This window comes from Amblyraja radiata, chromosome 28, assembly GCF_010909765.2.
Source record: "Amblyraja radiata isolate CabotCenter1 chromosome 28, sAmbRad1.1.pri, whole genome shotgun sequence".
Lineage (NCBI taxonomy): Eukaryota > Metazoa > Chordata > Chondrichthyes > Rajiformes > Rajidae > Amblyraja > Amblyraja radiata.
The window spans coordinates 24,995,316-25,016,653 of record NC_045983.1 but is presented as its reverse complement, the minus strand read 5'-3'; the positions used below and the strand labels follow the sequence as shown (position 1 = coordinate 25,016,653).

Below are 21,338 nucleotides of genomic sequence, written 5' to 3'. Positions count from 1 at the left end.
ATCCAAGAACCCCGACAGTCTTTCCAGGTGAGGCAGAGGTTCACTTGCACCTCCTCCAACCTCATCTACTGTATCCGCTGTTCCAGGTGTCAATTTCTCTACATCGGCGAGAGCAAGCGCAGGCTCGGCGATCGTTTCGCTGAACACCTCCGCTCAGTCCTTCTTAACCTAGCTGATCTCCCGGTGGCCCGGCACTTCACCTCCCCCTCCCATTCCCAATCTGACCTTTCTGTCCTGGGCCTCCCCCATTGCCAGAGTGAGGCCCAGCACAAATTGGAGGAACAGCACCTCATATTTCGCTTGGGTAACTTACACCCCAGCGCTATGAACATTGACTTCTCTAACTTCAGATAGCCCTTGCTTTCTCTCTCCATCCCCTTCGCCTTCCCCTTCCCAGTTCTCCCACTAGTCTTATTGTCTCCACGTACATTCCATCTTCATCCCGCCCCCTCCCTGACATCAGTCTGAAGAAGGGTCTCGACCCGAAACGTCGCCCATTCCTTCTCTCCAGAGATGCTGCCTCACCCGCTTAGTTACTCCAGCATTTTGTGTTTACCTTCGATTTTACCAGCATCTGCAGTTCTTTCTTAAACGAAATCATGAATTTATTTAACAAACAGCAGGAGACCTGCCGCTGGCTACTACAACACTCTTCTGATCACAAGCCTCCAAATCAGGAAAACAACGCACTACAAATACAGATTGAATCCCCCTTCTGAGCCAATATTGAATCCAATTCGCAGCTTACCTGGAATTTCATAGACTGGCCTACTTGTTAAAGGTCTTACTAAAGTCCATATAGGCATTGTCCACTTCCCTACCCTCATCAATTCTCTTGGTGCCCTCTTTAAAAAATGTTTTCCATCACAGAGCCAAGTTGACCATCCCTAATCAGTCCATGCCTATCCAAATGCTGATAGATCCTGTCCCTATGAATCCCATCCAACAACTTTCCCATCATGGCAGGCTCACGGAAGCCATGTAGTTCCATGGCTTGTCCTTTCATGCCTTTCTTAAATAACAATACAACATTAGTCACCCTCCATTTTTCTGGAACTACACCTGCGGTTAAAGATTGTTCAAATATGCATGGACTTCTCCAATTTCTTCCCTAGCTTCACGCACAATCTGAGGGTGCACTTGGTCAGGCCCTGGGGATTTATCCAACTAAATGCGCTTTAAAATCACCAATACCTTCTCTTTAATAATTAGTATATGACCTGAGAGCACAACCTGTGCCTCAATTCCTTAGCTTCCATGAACTTCTCTGTAAAAGTGGATGAAAATATAAATGTAATCTTTCCCCCATCTCTTGTTGCTGATTTTTAAGGGGACCTATATTTTCCCGAGCTATTCTTTTAAGGTGGATGGCTGCAGTTTTAACCCAAGGTAGTGGAGTCTAAAACAAGAGATATATTTTAAGGTGAGGGGACCTGAGGCAACATTTTCACACAGAAGATGATGGGTGCAAGGAAATGGAAGAGACAGACATAGTTACATTTAACAGACATTTGGACAAGTACACGGTTAGGAAAGATTGAGATGGATTATTTGCCAAATACAGACAAATGGGACTAGCTCCTTGGTTGGCATGGGCTCATGAGTCTGTTTCCATGCTATTTAACTCTATAATTGAAACTCCACTCATAATAAGTAAAAAGACTGCAGTTATTCCAATACATGTACACAACTGGTTTCAATACGAGTAGCTGTTTTATAATAGTGACTGCCTAGAACTTTAGTTAAATCATAATTTAGTTATCCAGAGTGATCCTGTCAAGATGTATCAAATTAAAAAATAAGCAAATGATGTATCCTGCCAGGAAGTTTGAATGTTAATGCGGTATAATTGGACTGATGTTTTTTGAACATGACACTTAATTTTCATGTAATATAAATAAACAGAAGGGTCTTCACAGTGCTGTGAGTTCTATCCTCATCGTCAAACCCAAAAGTTACTAGGCATCTCATTAATGCAAGCAATTTGTATCATTCTATTTTAAACACTTGTTCATTGAATCATTTATAAGCCACTTATTTTTCTGAAGTAATTTCAGTGAATTCAGTTTTGCTCATCAAAAATGATTCTGACATCCTATATGGTTCTTGTGTGGCAAGTGTTTTAGAGTAATCGAGCAGGGAAATAGGTTCCTTTGCCCTCTAATCTTTGATTCCCCTACCATGGGGAAAAAAGCATCTGTCTGTTTACCCCTCTGCCTATTGCTAAGCAAGAAATAAAGTTCTAGCCTGCACAACCTCTCCCTATAACTCATGCTTTTGAGTTCTGGATCCTCATAAATCTTCTCTTTCCTATAACAGGGAGAACAAGATTGAACACAATATGTCTTGTACAGCTATTTTGAACCACACTTGAACATTCATATTTATTATTTTTAAGATTGATTAGTATGGGTGTCAGGGGTTATGGGGAGAAGGCAGGGGAATGGGGTTAGGGGAGAGAGATAGATCAGCCATGATTGAATGGCGGAGTAGATGTGATGGGCCAAATGGCCTAATTCTGTTCCTATCGTTTATGACCTTATGATCCAGGTGTTGTTAGCTATGCCAGAATTTATTGTGAATCCACAAATGCCATATGTTATGTATATTTGTGCAGAGGTATAAAGAATTCTCCCAATATTAGTATTCAATATAGAAATTAAAACAAATCTCTTTCCCAATGTTTGATTTTCTTTTCCATATCAACTTTGGTTGTAAGGCTTGTTTGACTAATTGTGTGTATGATATTCAACACAAAACTCACTTTTTGTTACAGAATGGAATCGACCTAGCGGCGTACTGCAGAACTTGCCGATGAAAAGGATGATGGCTGTTTTTGATTACGATCCCAGGGAAAGCTCTCCTAATGTGGATATTGAGGTAATATACATCTGAGCCCATGTTGTACATTTGTCAGGGATGGGAACTTAGCCGGTTAAGTGTATTAAACTCAGGCAGAAAACCAATGGCCTTCTTACTTATGTCCACAATCGTACCAATGGCCTTCTTTACTTATGTCCACAATCGAGCAGATTTACAGTAGTTGCCTCCTGGACATGGAAGATAGGAATATTACTCAGGCTCTTCATATATCTCCTTTGGGAGAGTTCACCGAATATTACTCAGGCTCTTCATATATCTCCTTTGGGAAGTTCACCATGGCATTTAATATATACTTGAAACACAACATGTATGAAATACAGTGACATGAATGTTAGAGTGGCAAGGTTATATAGAGGATCGCTCATATGATTTAATACAATAACTGAATTTTTTGTGGGAGGGGTAGGGTCTTCATGGGAGACCTAATTCTCACCTGCAATTCCTGGTTACAAAACACTACGGAATTTGAGCGATGATGCATCTCAAATATGTTCACGCCATTATAAAAAAACATAATACTATTGTCTGCATTGTATCCCCATTAATTTGAGTAATGGGACTCTTCTGAACCAAAATGCCATTTAAATTACTCAAAAGCACAAAGACGAATGAAAGAGATTTAATTTACTTTTAGTAAACAAGCAGTATTGAGAATCATCCTGCACAGTCTTTTCACAGAACCTTCTAATTGTCAGCAAAACACACACACACACACAGGAAATACGTGTATTTTTCGCTGTCTGCAAGCTCCTTCCCCCAACATTTGCAACAGAAAGGGAGTTTTTGTATCTCATGGATAACCTTATTTGCAAATATGTGCTGGGGTACATGCGGTGATCGGTCTTCAGTTCATTCCCTTTCCCTTGAATGTTTAACTCTCCCATAAGGGGCAAGGTAATTAACGGGCCCATAAAAATGAATATTTAAGGGTAAGATACAATGTTTCTGGTGATACTAGAAGACACATGTATTATGTGGCCTGAGGATTAGAGTGAATTTCAGCAGCTCTATCAATAAATTGAGTGATGAATGAATAAGAAGAGCGATGTGATTGAGAACAGAAATGTTGATAATAGCAGGACAATGCAGTTAAAGCATTTGTATTGAAAATGTAGTCACTTGCTGACTATGTAATTAATCCAACTCCTACACTGCATCAGTGAACTGGGTACAATGTTCCTACTGGTTACTCCCACATCGAACTTCACTGAAGCACGCCAACTTAATGAGTAGATTGTCCTTTCTCCCATTACTGATGAAATGTTTAATTTATCCATCCTGTTGACTGTACCACAGAGGTAACCTTATGTCTTAGTGTTGACCTTCCTCAGTATTTATTATGCATACTGAGCACCTATTTTCATTTGTGGATGACAGGTAGTTTTTCAAGTAGATTTTGTCGGTAAGAGATGGTGATGAAATGGGATTTGTTTGGGGAAAAACCCAAGCCAATTGAGAGGTTTGATCTTCTTACTGAACTCAATTGTACTAAGTCAGAAAATATTACTCAAAACCGATCATGCATGTAAATAAATAGCATTTTGTGCACCAGAGCCATGTACAGTGCCCTCCATAATATTTGGGACAAAGACCCATCATTCATGAAACCAAAATGTATAAAAATGGCCTTTATTAAAATCTGACAATGTGCGCTTTAACCACATATGATTTTTTTCTATTACAAATCTCAAATTGTGGAATCCAGAGGCAAATAAATAAATAAATAAACATTATGGAGGGCACTGAAAAACCTCTAACCCAAAATTAATCAGTACAATTGAGTTCAGTTAGAAGACCTGGCATCTCAGTTGTCTCTGGGTTTTCCTGAAGCAATTCTACTCCCATTTCCGCACTATTTTTCATTCTGCCCTCACTGACCTCATCTGAAAAGCTACCTTCAGATGAATCCATTTCAATCCCACATTTACCAGTGATCCTTTCCTGTTGTAGTCCCTTTACTGTTATACCATTCCTGTCCCAGATTTCGGAACCGTTTTAAATGGATTTTCTCCAGCTGTTTGACGTGCTGTTTTTTTAGAGATACAGCATGGGAAACTGGCCCACATGGCCCACATGGTCCGCACTGCCAGCAACGATTCCCGCACACTTACACTATCCTACACACACTAGGGACAATTTACAATTATACCGAATCAACTAACTTGCAAACCTGTACATCTTTGGAGTGTGGGAGGAGATCTTGGAGAAAACCTACGTAGGTCACGGGGATAACATACAAACTCCGTATAGACAAGCACCCATAGTCAGAATCAATCCTGGGTCTCTGGTTCTGTAAGGCAATAGCTCTACTGCTATGCCACGATGTTGCAACTAATATCAACCAAATCATGGTGTCATGAAATACTAATTTTCCCTCCTGATCAATTGCTAGCTCCAAGGGGCAGGACTGCCAGTAGAGCTGCTGCTTCACAGAGACACGGATGTCATCCCGACGTCAAGTGCTGTCTGTGAGGACTTTGCATATTCTCCCTGTTTCCCTGCGTTCCTGTTTCCTCCCACATTCCAAAGGTGTGCATGGTTTATGCTGTATATCTAAACTTTTTTTTTTTTTTTTCTAAACTAAACTAAACTAAACTAAACTAAACTAAGGGGTTGGACAGGCTAGATGCAGGAAGATTGTTCCCGATGTTGGGGAAGTCCAGGACAAGGGGTCACAGTTTAAGGATAAGAGGGAAATCTTTTAGGACCGAGATGAGAAAAACATTTTTCACACAGAGAGAGGTGAATCTCTGGAATTCTCTGCCACATAATGTAGTTGAGGCCAGTTCATTGGCTATATTTAAGAGGGAGTTAGATGTGGCCCTTGTGGCTAAAGGGATCAGGGGATATGGAGAGAAGGCAGGTACAGGATACTGAGTTGGATGATCAGCCATGATCATATTGAATGGCGGTGCAGGCTCGACGGGCCGAATGGCCTACTCCTGCACCTATTTTCTATGTTTCTATGTAAACTTATGAAAAGCACGTATCGCCCCAGATCAATTGCTGGCACCAAGTTGCCAGGAGTAATTCCAAGAACACTATAAATTCTTAACATAATTCTTAGTCTCCACCTTGATCTTTAAAATTGGACCAATAACAGTTGCATACAACTTTCCAGACTTGCTTGCAAACCCTTCTTTTTTCTTATAACTCTGAAGATTGGTTAATCAAATGGCTTCCAGCCTCTTTTACTCAATTATATGGCCTGAATGGTATTTAGCATTTTGTACTAAATACGTACCATCAATATTGTGAACATTGACAAATTTAATCTATTCTCATCCAAAATAGGCCAAAGAGGTTGAAAAGGCTGAGAGTGCTTTACCCAAAGCTAGAATTGAAATTAGAATTGCTCGATTTAATCCTTGCTTTCCTTCTTTAACAGGCTGAGCTGACTTTCAGTGCTGGTGATATCATTGCTGTTTACGGGGACATGGATGAGGACGGTTTCTATTATGTGAGTTTCCGGAAGTGTATCTATGATCAAAACATTCTAGTAAAAATATAGTGGAGGTGCTTAAGTGGAATGTAAACATTCACTTCAGAATTTATAACGTACTACCTGCTAATCTGTAACAAAGCCATGCTTTGGCCGGATGAAGGGCCATAAGTAAGGGTGGAGTGGCTTTGGAGTCTTGTGATGTGATGAGAGAAGTATCAGAGATTTGTGTTGGGAAAGGGAGAGGTTTTTCAGGACCCTATGTTAGTGTGACTAGGGCCATGATAATACAAGTCATCAAAGCCTGTTGTGATTGGACAGGGGAGAGAGAATTTGAGGCCTGTACTCTGGTTTGTAGGGAAAGATAGGAGGAACACGGAAATTAGTTGGAGAAGGAAGAAGAGACATAGAGTGATGGAAAATATGTAGTCTGCACCTTGGATGGGGGATCAGGGGAGGGGTCAGAGGATGAGGGCGATGTGCAGAGAGGGAGAGATTGGGAACTATGCCTTGAGGCAGAGAACTATGCCTTGAGGCAGAGAAGGAGGAATTATTAAATAGGGTGGGAGGGATTGGGAACAAGAGGTGTGCATCAAATGGAGTGGCAGAATAGACCTTTTCAAGATTGAGAGAGTGGGCTTGGTGGGTTGGGACAAATGGTGAATGGGAATCATGTTGAGGATCAGCCTCAGGAATAAGGGGTGGGTGAGAGCAGAGGTGGGGGGAGGGGGCGGGGTTGTTGATCAAGATCTTTGGGGAATTCTGGATTTGTGGCAGACGGAGAGGAGGGGGTTAGGGATCAGTGCATTGCAGATTAGGTGGAGGGATGGTGGCTCAAAGGATGAAAGATGTAAGGCAATTATCCTTTCAATTCATTGATATGCTGGGAAGACATAGTTATCCATAGAAAGACAACAATGGTGTCTCCTGGGAAATCATGAACTTAATTTTCTCACAATTCTCCAGAAGGACTTTTGCACAGAAACATAGAAAAGTAGAATATTGGGGTAAGTGCAGGCCATTTGGCCCTTCGATCTTGCATTGCCATTCAGTTTGATTATGGTTGATCATCCAAACACAGTAACTATGATCCTGCTTTCTTTTCAGCCATTAAAAATATATCCTACTCCTTCTTGACTGTATTTAATAAATTTGACATCAACTTCCTTCTGTGGTCGGGAATGCTACGGGTTTATCACTCTCTGGTTGAAGAGATTTCCCCTAATTTTAGTTCTAAATGTACCTCTTAGCAGTGACGCTGAGTTCTTGCTTCCTCACCATCAGAAACATCCTTCCTGATCTAGTTTGTCTGCACCAGTCAGGAATTTATAAGTTTCAAGCAAGTCCACTCTCAATCTTCTAAACTCTAGTGAATATAAGGCCAATTGTTCCAATCTCTTATTCCCATTCTATCTTTCTTGTCTGTCGATCACTTTTTAATCCATGCATGAAGAATAATATCAACCAATGTACAACTCACAAATATTTCAACAATAGGTCAAGAGGCTGACCAATAACTACTTTGATTAAACCTCACATCTTTTCTAGCATTCATAAAGCACGGACTATATTTCCTGGGTGAATGTATCACCAGTTAATGTTATAGGAGTAGAATTAGGTCATTCTGCCCATCGAGTCTACTCCACCATTCAATCATAGCTGATCTCTGCCTCCTAATCCCATTTTCCTGCCTTCTCCCCATAACCCTCAACACCCTGTTCTAATCAAGAATTTGTCTCTCTGCCTTAAAAATATCCACTGACTTGGCCTCCACAGCCCTCTGACTAAAGAAGTTCCTCCTCACCTCCTTTCTAAAAAAGCGCCCTTTAATTCTGAGCCTATGACCTCTGGTCCTGGACTTTCCCACCTGGACTTTCCACGTCCACTCTATCAATGCCTTTCATTATTCCATAAATTTTAATGAGGTATCTGATGCCAGTGAGAATGAAGCAGCCTACTTGATTAATATCCATCCATCTGAATCAATATTTAATCCCACCACCAGTAGAACTCGACATTTGGCATATGGAAACCAATATCTGCAAATTTCCCTCAGATCACTTCTGAAATGATATCTTCATAAGGTCAAAATCATGGAATTCCCTCATCAAGTAGCACAGTGGGAATATGTTCAACAGAGGGCCTGCCAGATTCATGAACTTGGACCACCATAACTTTCATAAGGATAATGAAGAGCAATAAATATAGTGCATGCCTTGTGTTGTCCACTACCCATGAATAAATGTTTTTAAATAAGCACATAGGTTCCAGTGTCCTTTGTATATCTACAGCATCAAACTCCTATGTCGTCCTAAACCTTCTTTTCATTAGGGAAAGTACCCATTATTCTGCCCAAGCTCTGTCTGTGGGTCAATTTCATCATCATATGTTCTTTTCCTCAACCACTCTCACATTAATGAATTTCTGGCAAAGTCAGTAACACTTGCAGTTTTTAGCAGATGATCTATTGAGCCAATCCCATTTTTAAAATCAATGCTTTCACACTTTGTAGTTCAGGATACAGTATTAACCTTGAGAAAGCAGTGATGCATGAACAAGAAGTAAAGGATTCTAAATACAATGTGCCTCTGGTCTAATCAATAAGGAAGGTTTTTTGCAAATTAAGGTCCTGATCCATAGTTGAAGTAAAATAGTCTAAAGTACAGGCCCAGCTTGAAATTTCAGAGAAGGGGTTTTGGCCTCTTTCATCAGTTGATTATAAACCACAGAGTCTCACTATCCACATAGAGACAAATTGATTTGTCTATTTATTTTAATTTATCCCAAATTACTGGAACTACTAGTGTAGGAAAGAACAGCAGATGCTGGTTTAAACCTAAGATAAACACAAAAAGTTGGAGTAACTCAGCCGGTCAGACAGCATCTCTTGAGAAAAGGAATGATGTTTCGGGTCGAAACCCTTCTTCAGACTACTACTTATGTTTCAATGTATTAAGCCATCAATAAAGTAATTGAACTAAAAACAACTTCTTCCAAAACTCCAATATTAGAAAAATGAGGGAATAACAAAAAATGTAAATAGAATTACTTCTTGATGACAGTTTGGACAAAGCAGATTTTACGACATTGTTTTTCCTTTTATTGTAATCCTTAATTTGCACTTATTGCAATTTTTATTTAATTTTTTTCACTATTCAGTCAGACGATGATTTATTTGGCAGAGCTATAGGTGACAGGTTCTGTTTTTTGCATGTCAGGGTGACCTGAATGGAGTATATGGACTAGCACCATCCAACTTCCTGGAGCTGATCAGTGCAGAGGAGACAGTGGACACAACTATGGGGAATGCCCAGCTAAGGCTTCCTCAGAATGCAGTTCAGAAGGAAAAACAGGTGAGACAAAGAGATCCTCTGTTGTGTATTCTCCTGTTGTGAAATTCTGGAATATGCATCCAATGTTTATGCCAAACTTGTAGAAATTGTGCAAGAAGTCAAGACAAGGGCACTTTTCAGGTAAGACAGGATTAATGACATAAAAGTAGTCAAAGAATGATAAAAGAGCGAAAGAAGGGAAATATTAAATGATGAGAGAAGGAGCAGTCGGAGAGAACTAAAGAAGGTCATGGGAATTGTTTGAAATGAAGTTATATGACGCGAGAGAAGGCAAAAGTGAAAGAGAAGGGTTAAATAGAGTGAGTGTGGCCAACTGATAATTGAAGGGAGAGACAAGGAAATGAAGATGCTGGAATCAAAACAAAGTGCTGGAGTAACTCAGCGGGTCAGGCAAACTTTGTGTTTCCTTAAAGAAGACATTATTCTGGTTATACTTGTATTTTGATTATTCGTTCTGCTATTTGTAGGGTGTGAATATAATTTAAGTGGCTCAATTACCTAAAGTTTGTAATCTAATCTTCAATTTTAAAATATAATCTAAAATTTTCCTTGTGAAATATTTTGATGTATATTTTCCTTATATCAATAATTGCCTTTCGATCTCTTTTGTGAGTGACATATTCTTTGAAAGCCTTTTTTCCTCTCTCATGTGATTCTAAAGGTGAGTTACCGTTCATTTATTATCATAGTTGTTCCTAGGCCTTTAAGTCGTATATAATTTTATTCCAACAGTGTTGCCGACAAATGCGTTGCATTTGGAAACTTTTATCGTGCTCCATTTTATTACGTAACAGATATATAACATATACTTTTCCCTTTTAATTGTCGTTTAAATAACCCTGGATTGTAAATATGAGTAATTTTAAAGGGTTTAATGCAGAACCCTCCAATATGAATCTTTCTGTTAATATTCACATGCTGCAGTAGTACAGTTCATTGTAGCTGAGCTACATACTGTTGGAGGCCTGATTGGAGCAGCTAATTATTATTTAAATTTTTTTTTGTTCATTTTTTTCACTTTCTTTTATTTATAATTATTTTTCTCTACCTTTTTCCATGGCAACAGAGGAAGGCTGTTCATTTCAAGCGGTAATTAGCGGCCAGAAGGCTTGTAAGTGTGTGTTACTGAAGATACTGCTGCTACTTTCAAATACTGTCATTTGCATCACAGTATGCACACTGGATGGATCTGCATTTCTGCAGGGAGCACAAGGCCAGTGCAAAGGACTGAGTTACAGGAGGCAGACCCAACCTCAGGAAACATTCATAAATAGTAAAACGGCCATGCTCCTTCATAATTGGAGACATTAGCAATTCGTAACATGAACCTACTCTTGGGGTAATGTAACTATCCATAATGTCCGGATGAAGTGGATGTGGAGAGGATGTTTCCAGTACTGGCAGAGTCTAAGACCTGAGGTGACGGACTCAGAATTAAAGGACGTACCTTTAGAATGGAGATGAGGAGGTATTTCTTCAGCCTGAGCACTTCAAGTTGACAGATTCGGTTCAGCTCTCCCAACAATATCCTAATCTCATCCACCTCCCACTGCCAGAGAGAAACTGAGAGGTGGTGTCACTCAGCAAATGTATAATATATTAATGTGAGATACAAAGTTATTTAACCCTCAAGCATTTATTATCTAGCCAGAATAAAGACATTCCGTATTATGGGAAATTAACTGAAAGATTTGGATTCCATTTGCAATTCATAGAAAAAGAATTAAAAACATAATTGACAACAGCTTACAGGAGGCTTTTGGCAGGTTTGCCCATACTATGCTCTTTTACCTTTTGTCCTTTGCACTGTTTGTAAATGTAGGTCTTCATAGTGCATCACACCTATAGTCACGTTGGATAACTAATGGCATAGTAGATATGCTTGGCTGTGTCACTCACGCTTGAATTAGCTGCAATAAGACCTATCTTTATATTAGGTTTAATCGTGATTTCCATCAAAATAGGTGCTTTTTCTGTATTTCTTTTTAGTCTTGGGATGTGAATATGTCTGACTATGCCGGTGTTTATTGTCCATCTTTAATTCCCCTTAAACTGAGGGGGAAGTTACAATTCAACCTCTTTGATGCAATTAGGGTCACACCAGACCAGATAAGGATAGCTGGTTTGGAAACACAAGAAACTACAAATGCTGGAATCTTGTGCAAAAATTAGTGGAACTCGCAGGTAGACACAAAATGCTGGAGTAACTCAGCGGAACAAGCAGCATCTCTGGAGAGAAGGAATGGGTGACCTTTCGGGTCGAGACCCTTCTTCAGACAAGTCTCAACCAGAAGAGGTCACCCATTCCTTGTGTTGAAGGAGGAAGCACGATGATCTCAGGCTTGTCCCTGCTGTTCACTCTTGCCTTGTCGGGCTTATACTGGCAGCTCAATCCTGATCTTAAAGGAGGAGGCGTGACACTCAGACTTGTCCCTGTAGTCCACTCTTACTTTGAAGAAGAGATACTGGTTGCCTCAGGTTTGGCCCGACGGCTCAGTCTCTGCCTTGAAGAGGATGCACTGGTGGTCTCAGGCTTGTCCAGTTAGCTCACTCTTGGCCACTAAGATCTTCCTCCTTCTCCCACCCAATATCTCCTTTACACCCTCTCTCTCCCTCCAACCCTCTCTCTCCCTCCCACTCTCTCCCTTCCTCCCACTCTCTCCCTCCCTCCCACCCTCTCCCTCCCACCCTCTCCCTCCCACCCTCTCCCTCCCTCCCCTCTCCCTCCCTCCCTCCCTTTTTCCTCTTTGGCTGCAACACGTGGGTTTATAAGGAGTAGACTGGTGAGATTCGGTGGGCCACTCCAAATATCTGCTAACTGGACACATCCTCAATCATGCTGAGGATTGGCCTGTCCTGGTCTGGCTGCCGGCGATAGGGATCAGAGCAGCATCAGAGGAGGGGGCGGCATGTATTCAACTTTTACATGCAATTTTCTCTTAATTTTGCCGCTTTATTAACGTGCCACCCAGAGATCTAGGAAAGGTACGATCTGCTGAAGGTGGGAAAATTGGACTGTGACAGTAGCTGGCATATGTCACGGAAGGGCTGAGAGCCACAGTATGTTCACTTATATCTGGTTGCTTATAGTTGATGTCTCTTATTTGTGAAATAGGTTGATTTGTAGGTTGATTGTTCCTTGCTCATACCTCCTTGTTTGCTTAGCATGCTTTAGCTGCCATTGCCTAACAATCTTCAGCCTATAGTTTTTCAATAATAAGTAGCGTCAAGTGATCGTGATGCACAGTTATCATGCCATCAGATAGACCTTCGTCTATACTTAAGGTTCACACATGATGTTTAATGATACATTCATAAAAAAGAAAAACAAGTAAATATTACATTTTCCAAGCAAATATTTTCATGTCTAGTCAGAAGGAAAAAATAGCATCACAAAGTACATGGTAGTGTCTGTTTTCCTAGTCACTGGAGCATAAACGACTATAGTAAATTCCAATAATGCGGTATCCAATTGATTTGGAAATCCTGATAATTCAGGATCTAGCTCATCTGGTTTGGTTTCCCACGTTCCCTTTCAATAAACCCGGGGCCCGTTTCCTGCGCGTTCTTTAAATTCACTCTGCTTTTTTTCTGGGTATTCTTTATACTCACCCAGTTCACTGATAAAATTATACCACCCTGTAACCTGATTTTAAAAAAAGCAAATTATAAGTGTGCTAATATCCAAAAGTCCAGATATCCAAGGATGCTGAATTATCAGAATGTTATTGTGCAGAACATGATCCATCTGGCTCATCTTGGGTGGTTGTATATTGGAACAGTAATGGCCTAGTTAAATCATCATAATGACTAATTTCATTACCTTGAGTATGTTTGCCACCCAGTAGATTGGCTACATCTATCTTGGATTACATCTATGCCATTTGTTATCTCATATTTGTGGTGTACACAATACAAAGCAATATTTACACGACTGGTGTGTGGCCAACTGTTAACACCATATGTCATTTTTATGCCCATTCCAACTGTCTTCTTGTTTGGCCCATTGTTTGCATTTGTGCCATGACAAGTGAACTGCAAATAAGAATAAACAAAAATGGACATGCTAAATGATTAATATGCCGCTTCATTCAAGGTAAATCAAAATTATACAATCCCAGGTCTCCGTTCCTCCAACACTGGCGGCTTTTAAACATCATTATTTTGATGGCAGTGAATTCACGTCAATGGACAGTATTTGTTTGTGCACGTGTGTGTGTGTGTGTGTGTGTGTGTGGCAGTGGTGTAAGTGGCACTGGAGGGGATTGTATTGTCTGCAATTTAACTGATGCAAAACAGTTTTCATTTCACAGTGACAGGGAGGTAGAGACGGAGACGGAAAAAGCGGAGTAAGTTTAATTGACAATGGAAGACAAATGATGTGCATTCAGCATTGAGACACTTTCACACGACAGAGATCATAAAGTCATAGGTCATTAGTGATAGGAGCAGAATTAGGCCATTTGGCCCATCGTCGACTCCGCCGTTCAATCATGTCTGATCTAACTCTCCCTCCTAACTCTATATGATCATATAAAATCTGATCATATGATCAATAGGATCAATATGAAAAATGATTTTAGAAGAGTTTCTTATGTTTAAATTAATTTATAAAATAAATTAAAATTAACGTAAATAAAATATTTAGGGCAATAGGATAAAATTAATTCCATATCCACCATAAATGATTTTGTAATGTTCATTTGCAAATTCTAGGTAAATATTATTAATTGAAAATCATCCAAGCAGTTTGGCATGTGTAACTTAATGCAGATGGGAGCAATAACTTATGAAGCCCCCTCTATGATCAGCAATGTTTATGCTGTGCACTGCAGATGTCCTTGTTGAGACCCTAAGTTTTCAAGATTTAAAACTAAATGCTCTTGTTCTGTTTCTAGTAATCTTCAACAAATTATGCACATGCACTTGACAGAAGTAATAACTGGCAAAAATCCCTCTGTGGGCCAGATGATTCATTTGGGTGATGCTCAGGAATAAAATCAAACCATTCTCTGTTACTCAGAGTCATGGTGCTTATATTTCAAGTTGATAGCAGTGATGCCAGGCTTATTTTGAAGTGCAGATAATTCTGTTATCGCATGAGGCACTTCAATCACAGCTATTATAGAGAAATCAACTGTTCAATACTATCTGCTGTATGTGGGGACACTGCAGTATATAATTTAGTAGCAATATATTCTCAGGTAAGAATAATTAGTTTTTGATTAGGAAGCCCTTATGATTCTGAGCAATGTGTTAACCAGCTGTATAAATGCCAATCAGCTATTCTTTGTGAAGATTTTTATTTGGAAGAACAATCTTGAATGACACAGTGGTGACTGTGGTAAGATTTCCAGGATTTGATCATTTAAGAAGCAGTGTGACTGTTGACACTGGGCACATTCACCTGTACGATAATTTGGCCGAGGTTGGCTGTGGGTTTTTTGTGTGTCTTAAGATCACAGTGGATGTGAAATATTTCTATGCTGTTTACAGCAATATATCAATGACTTTTTAAAATTTTCTTAATCAGCTGAGCTTGGACGAGGAAGAGGATTCAAATCGTGTCGGAACATTGAACATCCATCCCAACGTAACAGCAGGGTGTTTGGACAATCACGGATACAACGAGAATTCCAACAGCAAGAAAAAAAAGGGATTTTTTTCAAAAGGAAAGAAACTATTCAAAAGATTGGGATCCAGTAAAAGAGAATAATTCACCTGGAATCCATTAAAAGTGTGAAACTCCCACGTGATTCAGTAAACATGAGTAACTCATCTAGAATCCCGAAGAGAACAATCTGTGTTCCACCAAAATGGATTAAGTTCTACCTAGGATACAAACAATAGTGCAAGTTGGATCCAACCACAGTGGAATTCTATATCAGATCTGGGATTTAGTGAATGGGTGATTACCACTGAAAGTAAACAACACTCAGTTGGAATAAGTAGAGGAAAATTTTCCATCCAACTTCCAGTAAATCAAAGGAGCTCCCATGTAAGACCAGAGTGAAGATCATCCGGATGATATAACCATATAACCATATAACAATTACAGCACGGAAACAGGCCATCTCGGCCCTACAAGTCCGTGCCGAACACTTTTTTCCCTTAGTCCCATCTGCCTGCACTCATACCATAACCCTCCATTCCCTTCTCATCCATATGCCTATCCAATTTATTTTTAAATGATACCAACGAACCTGCCGCCACCACTTCCACTGGAAGCTCATTCCACACCGCTACCACTCTCTGAGTAAAGAAGCTCCCCCTCATGTTACCCCTAAACTTCTGTCCCTTAATTCTGAAGTCATGATGATAAGCTTTTGATGTGTACAACGCGCTCAGCAAATTGTCACCATTGAAGAGAGATTATATCCAAACATGCAGAACATTGTTCCTGCTGTGAAACTCTGGAGAAACCCCCACCCTCCTTTCTGCCTTTTTAAAATTCATTTCTCCATTAATTGTAATATTGCAATTGGCCAATTACTTGGCCAACACTTATAATTTGTCCTGATTACTTGCTGAGCAGTAGCCACAGTGACTGATAGAAGAGAATGCCTTTCCACAGACGGTAATGACTGCAATCAATGAATTTTGTAACCTGCTGGAAATATCCACATCTTCTCATCTATAACTGTAAGAAGACAAGTGACTAATAACTTTCATCCATTGATGTATCTGTGACTGTTTAACAACCCAGAACATTTTCTTCAATTAACTATGTGGCAGTATTGTTTAGCTTTGCAGTGGTATAAATCTCTCAGTTTGTTATAATAGTCAGGCAGGCTGTGGAGTCTCGAGCACATAACCAGAGATGTGCTAAGGCCCCACTGATTAGTTGTGTTAACAATAACAACAGCAATGTACTTGACTGGTAATCTCATGTTGGTTATCAGATAAGTCTTTGCTACTTAGCATATCTCTGAATTTCATGCTGTGTTCAGTTTACTTATGTCCTTTCTTCAGTGTTCACATAATTAGGATTATTCTTGGCTTGCCACTATTTACCAAATCCAAACTGGAACAAGTGCAGCACAGGGGTTTACAATCTGGACTGCAGTTCTACTGTTTGCTTTGTCACTCAAGAAAACACATTAAAAAAAATAATCAGGAATGAAAAGCAAATTTAGATGGACAAGTAACATGAAAACTCATTGTTCTTCATCTGACACCAGATCCTGAAGTTCTGTGAACATTGCAGAGATTTCCAACGATCGGGCTGGGTGCAGAACGGGTAGATCACATCTATTGACACAACTGCCCACAGATTTGAGATCTGATCCATTACATGCCTATGCACAGGCAACGGGAAGGTTTAACCTCTGCCTTATTCAAGAAAGATAACTTAATGAATTACTGAGTGTGAAAACAGAAATTCAGATGCCAATCGCAATACCCTGCCAGTGTTGAGCTGACACCCTGAGTTGGGAAACATACCTGCTTTGTGTTCCAGGCTTCTAAGCAGCTGTCAGACATAAAATAGAACTTATTTTCATACGTTAAAGATAAGCCATCATGTTTAAATTATAGCACGTGGCTTTATAAGATACAATCAAACGATTTTGTAAAGAAGAGTTTATATGATTGATTTTGACATTTGTAAATATTTCCACGTCTTGTTTTGCATGTGTCATCGGGATTGTGTCTGACTGCTCTGCATGGAGTGTAGTGGTGAGCAGAGCCTAAGTTCTTACAGTCAAACCTTTACCTTTATTTCTATATAGAAATGTTTTTACTGAAATAAAGTCTATTTTCACAGTAACTGCCATTGTACAATGATTTATTTTGTATTGCTGCAGACTTTATCAGGTAAGGATAGTGAGGGTACACAAAATAGCTGGGGAAACTCAGCGGGTGCAGCAGCATCTATGGAGCGAAGGAAATGGGCGACGTTTCGGGCCGAAACCCTTCTTCAGAGGATAGTGAGGATGTGCAGGCAGCACAATGAACAACTTGGGCAATGAGCTAAGACAATGGATAGTACGAGGATGGTGGGGGTGACATGGTAAGTGGGGTGGGTGGGATAGGTGGGAATTTGTGCAATGATTACAGGATGTACTATAAGAGCTGCAGCTGGAACATGAAAGCTTTTATTATCTGTGCTTGACTGACTCAAACTACAGGATAAGATCTAATACAATGACTAAGCAACTATTGCAGTCCACAGAATTTCCATGTTTTGCTTTTGAATTATCAAAAACTCAGCAGTTACAAGCCTTTTTGTTTCATCTTTTAAAGAAATGTTTGGCAACCACTGTTCTAATCAAAACAAGTTATATAAAATGTTTAATATTAAAAACACAGATAATGCTGGCAGCACTCAGCAGGTTAAGCAGCATCCATCCAAAGGAGGAATAGTTAATGTTTAAGGTCAGAGACCCTTCATCAGAACAGGGAAAGAGAGAAAACCAAAGGATGCCAAACCTGAAACATTAAGTAAGTAAGTAAGTAAGTAACAACATGACAGTTACGAATGACTCAGGAAACACTGAACATTAATAATAATAAAACATTAATGATAAAACACCATTGATCAAGCATGTGAACCAACAAAATACCAGATCAAAGGGAGGCTACAGATTTTTGGCTGTTGAGTAGAGCAACTACTCGTGGATAAAAACTGTTTTTATGTCTGACTGTGGCAGCTTTGACAGTCCGGAGTCGCCTTCCAGACGGAAGTGATTCAAAGAGTTTGTGGCCAGGGTGAGAGGGGTCAGAGATGATCTTGCCCGCTCGCTTCCTGGCCCTACAGTTCATCAATGGAGGGAAGGTTGCAGCCAATAACCTTCTCTGCTGATCGGACGATTCGCTGCAGCCTCCAGGTGTCGTGCTTGGTGGCTGAGCCAAACCAGACCATGATGGAGAAGGTGAGAACAGACTATATGATGGCCGTGTAGAATTGGACCATCATTGCCTGTAGCAGATTGTGCTTCTTCAGCTGCCGCAGGAAGTACATCCTCTGTTGTGCCTTTTTGACTGTGGAGTCGATGGTAGACCCCACTTAAGGTCCTTGGAGATGATGGTTCCCAGGAACTTAAAAGACTCCACAGATGTGACTGTGGTGTTGTTGATGGTGAGTGGGGTGAGGGGAGGGGGAGCTCTCCTAAAGTCTACAATCAATTCCACTGTCTTAAGAGCATTGAGCTCTAGGTTGTTGCTACGGCACCAGGACACCAGCTGTGACACTTCCTGTCTGTAGGTAGATTCCTCCCCATCCTGGATCAGTCCAATCAGGATTGTGTCGTTCGCAAACTTGAGAAGCTTGACAGAGGTGTCTGTGGAGGTGCAGTCGTTGGTGTAGAGAGAGTAGAGGAGAGGGGAGAGTACGCAGCCTTGCGGTGCTCCTATGCTGAGTGTTTGCGGGTCCGAGATGTGCTTTCCCAGCCTCACATGCTGCTTCCTGTCTGTCAGGAAGCTGGTGATCCACCGACAGAGGGGTTCAGGCACAGTTAACTCGGAAAGTTTGGAGTGTAGTAGCTCTGGCACAATGGTGTTGAATGCAGAGCTAAAATCAACAAACAAAATCCTCGCATAGGTCCCCTGGCGGTCTAGGTGCTGGAGGATGAAGTGCAGGCCCAGGTTGACTGCGTCATCCACAGATCTATTGGCCCGATATGCAAACTGCAGAGGGTCCAGCAAGGGGTTTGTGAGAGTTTTTCAGCTTGGCCAGCACAAGCCTGGGTGATGGGTGATGTTTTGGTTTGAGATCCTTCTTCAGACTTTCTCGACCTGAAACGTCTGCTCTTATCACTTATGAACTCATGAACAATCCTCTATTTCCTACGAATAAGCCAGTTCTGAATCCAAAGAACCAAATCATCACCTATCCCATGCATCTTAACCTTCTGGATCAACCACCCCTTAGGGACTTTATCAAATGCCTTATTAAAATCCAGATAGACAACGTCTACTGCCCTATCTTCATTGATCACCTTTGTCGCCTCATAAAATGCGAACAAGTTTGTAAGACATAACTTGCTATGAGCAAAGCCATGCTGACTGACCCTAATTAGCCCGTTCTCTTCCAAATGAGAGTAAACCTATATCCTAGGAAGTCGTTTCAATACTTTCCTTACCACAGATATGAGGCTCGCCAGCCTTTCATTACCTGGATTTTCCCTATTTCCCTTCTAAAACGAAAGACCAACATTGGCTCCTTTCCAGTCCCTCGAGACCTTGCCTGTGGCTAGAAAAGATACAGAGGTCTTCTTCAAGCCCTTACAGTTTTCTCTCTTGCCTATCTCAATAACCCGGGATAGATCCCATCAGGCACTGATTTATCTGTGTTAAAGAAGGAACTGCAGATGCTGGAAGATCGAAGGTACACAAAAATGCTGGAGAAACTCAGCGGGTGCAGCAGCATCTATGGAGCGAAAGAAATAGGTGAAGTTTCGGGCCGAAACCCTTCTTCAAGGTTGGGCGATCGTTTCGCCGAACACCTCCGCTCAGTCCGCAATAACCTACCTGAATTCCCGGTGGCTCAGCACTTCAACTCCCCCTCCCATTCCCAATCCGACCTCTCTGTCCTGGGTCTCCTCCATTGTCAGAGTGAGCAACACCGGAAATTGGAGGAACAGCACCTCATATTCCGCCTGGGTTGCTTACGTCCGGATGGCATGAACATTGAATTCTCCTAATTTTGCTAGCCCTTGCTGTCTCCTCCCCTTCCTTAACCCTCGAGCTGTCTCCTCCCATCCCCCGCCGCCCTCGGGCTCCTCCTCCTCCCTTTTTCCTTCCTTCTCCCCCCCCCACCCACCATCAGTCTGAAGAAGAGTTTCGGCCCGAAACGTCACCTATTTCTTTCACTCCATAGATGCTGCTGCATCCGCTGAGTTTCTCCAGCATTTTTGTGTACCACTGATTTATCTGTGCTCTTCTAGAGACAGAACACCGCATCCTTCTTGATCTCAAGCTGCCCTAACATGTTAGTAATCCCCACATTGATGTCCAATATCTGTGCTGAACATGTTGCAAGGATAAACTAATCTCATCTGCCTGCACATGATCCATATCCCTCTATTCCCATATCCATGCACCTGTTTAAAAGCCTCTTAAATGCTACTATCGACCCTGCCATTCCAGGCACACACCACCCTCTGTGTAAAAAGCCATGTAAACTTTGCCCCTCTCACCTTAAAACTCTACCCCGTAGTCTATGACATTTACACCTGACTGACAGTTCTGACTGTCTTCCCTACCTGTGCCTCTCATGTTTTATATACTTCCATCAGAGCCCTGCTCCATGGTGAATGTAGATGCAAAGTACTCCTAGAGCACCTTGCCTTCATCCAAGCAAAAACTCTATCCTTTGCCTGTCCAACCTTCCCTCTGGTTACGCACATTTTTTAAAAAGCCCTGGACTTACAATGAACTTTTCCCGTTTTTCATTGCCTGTTTTATATTATGCGCTGTTCTTGAATCCCTTTTACAATGATATCTAGGTTAATAATAAATTTAATTACCGGCATTCTTCATAATCTAATAAATCATGCATCACTGCACGATTGCAAACATGATTTTCTCTTGTCTGACGTTCGACAAATTCAAAGCACGAGAACAACCTAATGCAATATGTGTATCATATATCCAATTTAATTTTACTTGATTATAATCTGTGGGACCTGATTAATTCACGTTTAGATTCATTTATTTCT

The 21,338-nt window shown here is 40.8% G+C and overlaps 1 protein-coding gene across 2 annotated transcripts in view; it reads left to right on the top strand.

Annotated features, from left to right (window-relative positions):
* Positions 1 to 15,705, top strand: part of tspoap1 (TSPO associated protein 1) — a 146,010-nt gene extending 130,305 nt beyond the window's left edge. For both annotated transcript variants that reach the window (XM_033046124.1, XM_033046125.1), the window contains 4 exons: positions 2,777 to 2,880; positions 6,272 to 6,343; positions 9,544 to 9,678; positions 15,212 to 15,705. In XM_033046124.1, the coding sequence (XP_032902015.1) occupies positions 2,777 to 2,880; positions 6,272 to 6,343; positions 9,544 to 9,678; positions 15,212 to 15,394 (494 nt within the window). In that variant the 3' untranslated portion in view covers positions 15,395 to 15,705. The remainder of the gene's footprint in view (positions 1 to 2,776; positions 2,881 to 6,271; positions 6,344 to 9,543; positions 9,679 to 15,211) is intronic.
* Positions 15,706 to 21,338: the final 5,633 nt, after the last annotated feature.